This window comes from Phallusia mammillata, chromosome 2 (genome assembly GCF_965637545.1).
Source record: "Phallusia mammillata chromosome 2, kaPhaMamm4.hap1.1, whole genome shotgun sequence".
Lineage (NCBI taxonomy): Eukaryota > Metazoa > Chordata > Ascidiacea > Phlebobranchia > Ascidiidae > Phallusia > Phallusia mammillata.
Window position 1 is genome coordinate 23,173,062 of NC_137253.1, and position 9,003 is coordinate 23,182,064.

At 35.5% G+C, this 9,003-nt stretch overlaps 1 protein-coding gene across 1 annotated transcript; it reads left to right on the forward strand.

The window, feature by feature from the left end:
• Window positions 1-1,535: 1,535 nt before the first annotated feature.
• LOC145213348 (uncharacterized) lies at window positions 1,536-8,984 on the forward strand. Its single transcript, XM_080081585.1, has 11 exons — window positions 1,536-1,652; window positions 2,020-2,262; window positions 2,535-2,675; window positions 2,745-2,885; window positions 2,952-3,153; window positions 3,949-4,096; window positions 4,667-4,814; window positions 5,134-5,289; window positions 6,034-6,214; window positions 6,589-6,751; window positions 8,367-8,984. Exons 1-11 carry the CDS (start codon window positions 1,581-1,583, stop codon window positions 8,518-8,520), a joined length of 1,749 nt encoding a protein of 582 aa, XP_079937711.1. The 5' UTR covers window positions 1,536-1,580; the 3' UTR covers window positions 8,521-8,984.
• Window positions 8,985-9,003: the final 19 nt, after the last annotated feature.

Here is a 9,003-nt window from a genome sequence, read left to right on the forward strand (position 1 = left end):
CCTTCTGCAGTCTGCACCCAGTGTGCAAAAGCATTGTCAAAAAGTCAACTAGTTAACAATTTAATAATTTTGACGCGGTATTTTTCAAAAGGTGGTTTTGTCTGATTTGATAATGTCCAAATAATACTGTATAGCTATAACACAGCTAGGCCTTTATAGGCTATTATTGCTACTATTGTCTCCTTTGCAATTTCATTTCATGACCAAGTGTAAAGTCGCCACATTTAAGCGTTAAGGCCATAAGCACTATCTCAATGAATAACAGTATCAAAAAGATTAAATGTACGAACAATGTGTAACCCAGCAACTAACATTGCCCATGATTTACATGTGTGTTTGAAATACGAATAGCTATTTTTAGTAACACACTTTCAAAAATAAAAACAAACAACTGCAAATTTAGAATGTCAACCAACGTAACCATCGTCTCTATTTTAAGCCTAAATTTTTAGTAATTAATTTTTATCATGAAAAGCTCAATCCTTATTACAAATATTCGATTAAAACTCAACACACGTCGTACCAGCACTCTTCCGCTAGAGTGCGCTGGCGTTATGTTTTGTCCACAAACCGGAAAGCCCCTGATCCATATCCCGTTAAAGTCTGTCAAACGCAAATACAGAAACACATGCCTATCACAATTAGACGTACTTAAGATCGAGGGGTTACTTATTTCAGCCAACGTGGCATGCTGGGCAGGACTGAGTTATGTAAAATATAAAATGTCTCATGTTGCAGGATTTATTTAGCACACAGCGATGCAATCTTAAACTTGGCACCAAACCTGAATGTTATGCATAAAAGTTTAGTTGTTGCTTTTTTTCAAAACGAGTTTTTAATACATTAGATTGTGTGTGCAGTTTTCAAGCTTCATGTATATATTTTATCTGGTTCATCGATGTTTTATTAAATTAAAACTACTGTCATTGACTTTAAGCATTTGCTTTTCATTTTATTATCTAAAACAGTGTCTCGGAAATAGTTGGTCATTCATGGTACAAACATAGGAAATTGTGAGCATTTGTGAAAATGTACTTTCTAAACATGATTACTATTTTTTTTCTTAACATTCTTTCTTTATATTTGTTGTAAATTTGCTTTATTTAAATACTTTTAGTTATGGGACGATACCAGGTTTTGAAGCGAGTACGAGTACCACATGTATATACCTTCGATACCGAGTACGATTACCAAGTACTTAAGTGTAGTGTTGTACTTAGTTGTATATCATTGGCTAATCTATATGCCATGTTTGGGCACACACACACACATTTTGTAAAATGTAATCTCCACTTGATAGCGAAAAAGATAAACGTAAACTGGCTGAACTTTTTTCCAATTTTGTGCTGTCCGAAGCAAATATTGGCATAAAGTTGCCCATATTCTTATGGTGTAAATAGGCCTTCAGTACTCACATGTTGGTATTGAAAACTGAGACAAAATATTTCGAAACCGAGTACAAGTATCGATATGACTGGAAATTGTTCGATACCGAGTACCGGGTACTCGTCCCATCACCAAATACTTGTAGATTAACTTAATTGCAGTACAATTTTGTTTTAGATTATTCAACCATTAGAATGTATTTGATAACAAAATGTATACTATTGTTGGTTATATTTCAATCATCTGTAAATGCATTTGAAAACAAGGTATGTGAAACCCTTGAAGTTTTGTAAATTTTGCTTATTTTTTGCTTTTTTATTGCAACACCTTATTAAAAACATTTAAGATCAGCTAAACAGTAATAAAATAACCATTAAAAACTTAAACGTACAATAGTAATATGGTTTTATTATGATACCAGTAGTTTCTGCAAATGTATTTTGTTGTATGTTAAGTTGTAATGTTTTTCACAGCAAACTAGCAAAATGTTTAGCAATATTTTTGTAAGATAAGATAATCTAATAAATACATATAAAATACACTTTTTTTAAAATAGAATTTTCCTGATTTACCCAGGGAAAATATAAAACATATATATATTTTTTGTTTTAAGATTCATGCATGTTTTAACAGGATGCTGGAGGTAAAGATGCAGAAGAAATTGAGGATTATGTAGAAATACAAGAGGATCAAGAAATAGTTGAATTACCACCAGTCATTGAACAAGGTCCAGCGCGGGTTACACATGTACTGGATATTGGGGATGGTGACAAAGCATGGGTTATTGATGATGCAATTAAACACCAACTAAAGGAAAGTTACTTGGGAGTCATCCAAGGTTCAATGAGTCCTGTCAGATTCACATTTATGCACATGGTGAGATGTTTGTGGATTTTGAATGTGTTAAATTTCATGTCTTCTTTCAGTAACTTAGATTTTACTTTTATGAGTAAATTTAAAACTTTACACCTTTGGATATCAGCTTTTAAATATGTTGGCGAACAGAGTGTATGCAAATAGCTTGTATTAAGTTCTTTAGCCTAATTATTGCTCTTACCTGTGACTCTTAAAAAAATACAAAACCTAAAACATTAAATTTGGTAAATTTGGTCTTTTAATATGTCCAAAAATGCAACCGTATTTTGTAGAACTACAGCAAAGCAGACTTAGATAAACCATGGAATTATGGAAGTGCACCATGGGTAAAACCAGTAGATCTGGAATACCTAAAGTCTTTGCCAATTTGGCTTGAACTTCAACCAGTTGTTGAAAAAGCAATCCAAAAAGAGGTGGGATTTCTTTTTGAATGCTTGCTGTTGAGTATTCCCAACATTAAATACTTCGGGTTTGTATTTTAGGTTTTTATGGAGTATGGACAGCTTCAGTTATTACGAGCTTTAGATGCTATGCCACCAGCAGTAAACGAGTTCTGTGCTCCAAACAGATATGTACTCACATTGTTTTTGGGTCATGAGTGGAGGTTAAATAACTATGGCCAGGTAAGACTAAGATTTTTTACTCTTTCAAAACATCAGATTCATCAGGAAAGTTGTGTGTGATTTCAGGTGTCATTTTATAGTAAAATGCGCAATCCAAACATTACCTCCGAGCCGAGATGGGAGATTACTGAGAGTGTCCATCCACATGTCTACCGTGCGCTACTATGGCCATCCTGTCACAAAGTGCTGTTCAGAGCCCCCTGTGTCAACTACTTCAACCATATGCCATATCTGAACATATACTTTACAACAGACGAGAATAGCAAAGGTAGTTGTCTTCATTGATTTTCTTAACTCGTCTTAATCAAACATGTAAGCCTTAAGGTAACATGCTTGTGTTTAAACTGTATTTCAGACCAAGCGTGTTATACAAAGTACTTTTCATCAACTTAAACATTGATAATGATGTTTATGCCCGTTCATTAGGTTGTCTAGATACGTTTTAATTTCACGTATATTGTATTCTTTGCAAACTTGCAGACTTGGGGTTGTTATTTTTCCTGGTTTCCAAATGGTCGAGGGTCAAATATGATACGTGACTGAAAACTGTACAGCATGGCGCAACAAGGCTTTTCCGGCCTACTAGTGAATACGCACTCCATGTGTCTGCCGCACGCAGCAAGGAAGCTTTGTTTCCTTTGGCAAACTTCTAATCAATCGTTTCGAACGCGATTTTATGCTATCTCTATTTATCAGATTCTTACTTCGGCCATATGTTTTTTTCTGCCAATGAGTTGAGTCGAATGTTAAATGTTGTGGCTTTAACCCCGTTAAGGCATTGTGGGCCCACGCTTCCGGACCAGTTGGTAAAAATCAGGTCATTAAAGTAAGCCTGTACAAATAAGGCCAAACATACGTCCCCTTTTTGAAGGGCATGTCCGCTGAAATAACCTTTGAAAATATCTTCATCCAAACTTGCTATGTCAATTGTTGGCGTAGAATTTTTAAAATATTTTCGTTAAACAGTATCTGATAATGATCTTTACCAGCAATTTGTCCCAATTTTACACAAAGAAATGACGGTAAATATAAGCAGAAAACCATGGTATCTCATATGTTATAGGAATTACTGTGCCATTTTCGTTGACTAAGAAGTCGGACGCGGAGAAAGAGGACTTCGGTCACTTCACGTTTGACAACAGCGATGCAAATAGAACGATAGACTACGACAAATGCCTACTCCGAACATTCTACGATAGAACACAAGACAGGTAGGCGTTTTGTGCTGCTGGTCACGTGCTTTGTGGTGCATTCCTACATTTTAAATTCAGTTGAAACGTATAAATGTTATGTTTTACGTTTTACGCAAGCCAATCTTACCCCAGTAATACAAAAAGAAAGTTACATCTTGTATACGTGACATGATAAATCCCTCTCGCACCAGCTTGTCATCTAACTGCCCGTGATATTTTATACAAAATGTTACTCTGAGCTATTTGTATATGGGCTAAATTTATCTATGTATTTTGTGTATCGGTCGCCTATTCCAAAAATGTGCGATGATTGTTGGCAGGTTGTGCAGCTGTTTTGATCTGGTGCGTTGACTCAAATTAAGCTTCTATTGTTCCACGTAAAAAGCATACGGGCTGTCAAAAACCAAACACACACAAAATGAATTTTGTCCAATTACTTAAACTGTCGATGCATAACTAAGAAACTATACATCATGCCCAAAAATAATTCCCTCGAGTTTACATATATGTTTCAGTTTACCCAATGACAATGTTGTAACTCCTTGCTCTTATTGTTGCAATAGAATTATAACAAATGTTGTTTTTCAGGCCAATTCACATTTTTGATGGTCTTTTCACCACCGAAGAACTTCGGGCTTGGCGAACACATCTTCTTGGTGTAAAAGCTGCAATGAATCCGTTTGACCCAGCTCCACTTCAAGATCATGACAATGTTCAGTGGATGTCTCAATATAACGTAAAGTGATTTTTTGTGACACTAACCTGCCAAGTTACTAGTGACTCATGTTATACTAAAATAGGGTTTTCTTTAATCGAATTCGCCATAGATCTTTCTATGGGCATAGAACATCTATACATTACTTTATGTAAATAATAATCTAACCCGGTTGCATATTTATAACGCGGTTTGCATCAAGCGGCTGTCGCCTTTTTTCCCATATACAATTGGACATGAAATTTAAACACACTTTTTGTTTACCAGTATACTTTTGCATTATTGTTTTTTTCCAATTTTTCTTAATGGCGAATTTCAAAATTAAAAAATGTTGTCACAGATCGACAAGTTCTTGCAAACCGACATGTGGCCGAGACTGCAGGGACTTCTCAAATACGTTTCAAACGAGACTGATTGGAGTCCCTATGATGTTGCACTTAACTTCATACGAGCTGCAGATCACACAAGAATCCATCCCGACTCTGAATCACATCAAGTACTGATTTATATTGCTAAAAATAAACTGTTGACGTAACCGAGCTATTCGAACTTTATATTAGTGGTGTCAACCGTAATTTTTTGGGGTAATTTTGAACGTACTGCAGCGGGTCTAAAAACTTTTTATGCCGCGTCGATGCCGCACACCGCGCAACTTATTTAACAACTTTTGCTTTGAAAAAACGTCGACAATATGTACACAGATTTGTTACGTTTTTCTGTCATAAAAGACATAATTAGTAATGTCCAGAATCTAAAATTCAATTATTGTTAGTTTTTAGAAGAGAGGGTGTTGTATTTTGTTGTTGGTTTGTGTTATATTGTTCAAGTTTGCTTGGAATTTATGATTTTGTGAAACTGTTGCTGTTTGACCTTTTCATGCAAACTTGTAGCATTTTAAGGTAAACATTAAAATGTGTTTAATGTTAAATGTTTGCAATGCAGATTTAAGAACTGATGTAGGGCTTTATAGTTCAATATTATACGTGGTGCAGTGCAGTGCAGTGTCAACCAATTTCTTTTCAAAATTTGCAGTTTCGGTGCAGTTTGCGAACAGCTTGAAATTTTGCGGTGCGAACAAAAATCCCAAAATTTCTGTCCGCGACATCACTACTTTATATACCTTTTATAGCGTTTTTTTTGTAGAGGTGCCTAATATATTTACAAATGCGAATATTTAGTACCCAAAAATGAAACTGTTTGCTTCTCTCGTGCAAACTTTGCTTTTCTCTTTTTTGAATAGACCGAATTCACAATGCTACTGTACTTAAGCGAGGGAATGAAACCATCCGAGTATGGTGAAACGATGTGGATGGTGCGACGTGATACGGATGGTGTGCACGAGTTTCTGGGACCAGGAGGTGATTTGTACGAAACCATCGCAGCCGTTGCTCCCAAGTTCGGACGCATGGTCGTTTTCAGAAGTAAGTCAAGAAGCAGTATTACAATGGGTGCAGCTTTGTTATTAGTTATCTGGATATTTTTTGGTTTCAAATTTGTCTCAACTAAAAACAAACAAATATGCAAGTACCTACAGGCAAGGAAGTCATAGTAGTTGTATGTTTTCAGATTAATTGCATAGTTTAAATGGTTATACCTTATATTAAAACACAGTTATAACTTTTTTCAACTGAAAACACAATTCTGCAAGTAACTGCAACTGAATCATAGTAGTATCGCATGTTTTCAACCTAATAGCATAGTTTTCGCGGCTATCCCTTTCAATAAAACACGGAGGTGAAGAGCTCTATTTGTATTTCTGATTCTTATTGGCTGAAACTTTTACATGTGTTACCAGACAACATCGAGCATTCGGCCCATCCTCCTTCCACACTGTTTCTGGGCGGAAGGTACTCGTTTGCGGTAAAAGTCAGCCGGAATCTTCGTCTCGCCTTTGTCAAACGTATTTATGAAGGGATGGAAAAAGTGGACATGTCACCGACTCTTAAGACGGTCAATCGGTTAGTCTCGTGCAAACTTGTATACATTTGCTTACATGAGTTACCATGCAGAATATTATGAAGTGTTCAGATGGTTTGAGTTTGTTAAATTGCAGTTTTATATTTACTCAAGCAGCTGTGTTATATGCAAGACGCTTAGCAGCAGCACCTTCGCCATAACCTGTAATGGATTTTGTCTGGATTAACCAAAATTAACTATGATTAATACCTGTCTTGACAAACCGCCTTTGCCGCAAACATTTTACTGTCAAACAATAAGCCCAAAGTAGCTATGAGTTGTCCTGTATTTAAGTGTGATTACACTGGGCAACAAAAAAATATTTTTTTATTGGTGTCTATAATTTTTTACTTGATTTTGACTATTTCCAGTGCCCTGATTTCAAAAATGCAATCGGTTTATCTGTATCACGTCTAGTTTTCCTGTTATGGTACATCCACGTTTGAAAAACAATCTATATGTATACGCTATAGTGAAACTGGTTTTGAGGATTTTATTTGGAATTAACGTTTAATTGCAAGAACAAAATTTTGAATTTAATTTTAAATGTAACAGGTGGACACTCCTAACCAACAAAATTCAATATATAAAACAAAAAAAATGTTTCAAATTTGTAAGTTTTTAGGTATATCGGGTATAGGCCTACACATTTACTTCTGTAACTTTCAGAAATGACTGGCAGCAATATCGTCCCGTTTAATTGACCAACAGCAGTTAGCCAGGACCACATTATTTAGACACGTCTCGTTTTACTGATATCCTGTTGGAACCTTTCAGCTTAATTCTCAGCATTTATATCCCTTACGTTTTAAGGGAAGTGTAGCTTTATACTTATTTTCGTACCGAATTTTTTAGATTGCTTAATAACTTAGTTATGTACTCTTTTCTAATAATTTCAGTCCCTTTCTACTGTTTTTGTTCATTACTGCAATATTCCAGTCAACATTAGGTAAGTGGAGCCCATTGCTTGCCCTAAACCCCTAAAGTCACATCGAAGTGTGCAAGATATGCACAGTTGATACAAATCGTTTTTTTTTTCTTTTTAGTTGTGTTGTATGGATATTCACCAGTAAGGTAGCATAAAACATCTTGTTAATTCATGCAACACCTTATAGATGACCTAGCCACTATTAATTTTAGTTTTACCACCTTGCTTTACGAGTCTGAAAATCACTCCATAAAACACGTATAGTTTAAAGTTACCACTAGCCTGCACCAACCATTTTTAGGCAGAGCATTAACATAGAACACATATTCATGCTATGAAACTGACTGCACTGTAGGAAATTGATGTGTATAATGTAACAAAGCTTTAACAAACACATAAAAGCATGATTTTAATGTCATTGAATCAATATGGTCATAAATTTTGATTTTGTAAATAACTTAAAAAGTTGATCTGATTGAAGAAAACCGTAATGATTTTTGAAATCAGCACCCCAAAATTAGTCAATATCAGTTTTAACATTAAAGACACCAAAAATTGTGTTGGCCAGTGTATTGGCGCCACAAAACAGCACATTTTATTTACCCCAGTTTTATGTAGCACATCTATAGATTTTTCCGAAGCATGTAATACTCTATATTTTGATTTTGGTCTGTTTTTTTTTTTTTTAGGCAACTACAGATGGGCGCCCACGACGACCCGACAAAGTCCCCGTTAACCGACTCGCATCTCAAACGACTCTACAAAAAAATAATAGACATGGCCTCCAATGCGAACTATGAAGAATATCAAAATGAATTAAAGCAGCCGTTTCAAAACCTGTAACACTTTGTTGCAATGTTTCATGTGTTTTTTGTCCTTTGTCGTAAGCAATACTATTGCCAAAAGAGATTAACCGCATATACTATGGTTGGAAAGTCGCCTTTAAAAGCCTACTGTTGCGTATGATCTATAAAATAGTTGCAACATATCAATGGATTAAGAAGTGTCTTATTTTTAAATTTGTATGCAAGATGCTAAATTAAGTGCCTTTGCAAACTATCTATGTGGTATTTGCCACATGCAATTTTCTAGTTAAATGCATGACGTCTTCCTGCCATTCTCATTGCCAGTTTCCTGCCAACAATTATACCACATTTTGTGTACGTGCTTTCCAAGCGTCACCACCGTATGGTGCTTGCATACAAGTTTTCTTAAAGCCCGAACTTACCACTGCTCCATTCACTGTACATTTTCGTATGTGCAATCGTATGTGTATGTTTTTCTCAGATACACAGAAGCTTAGTCGCTATTGGCTTGATTTGATTC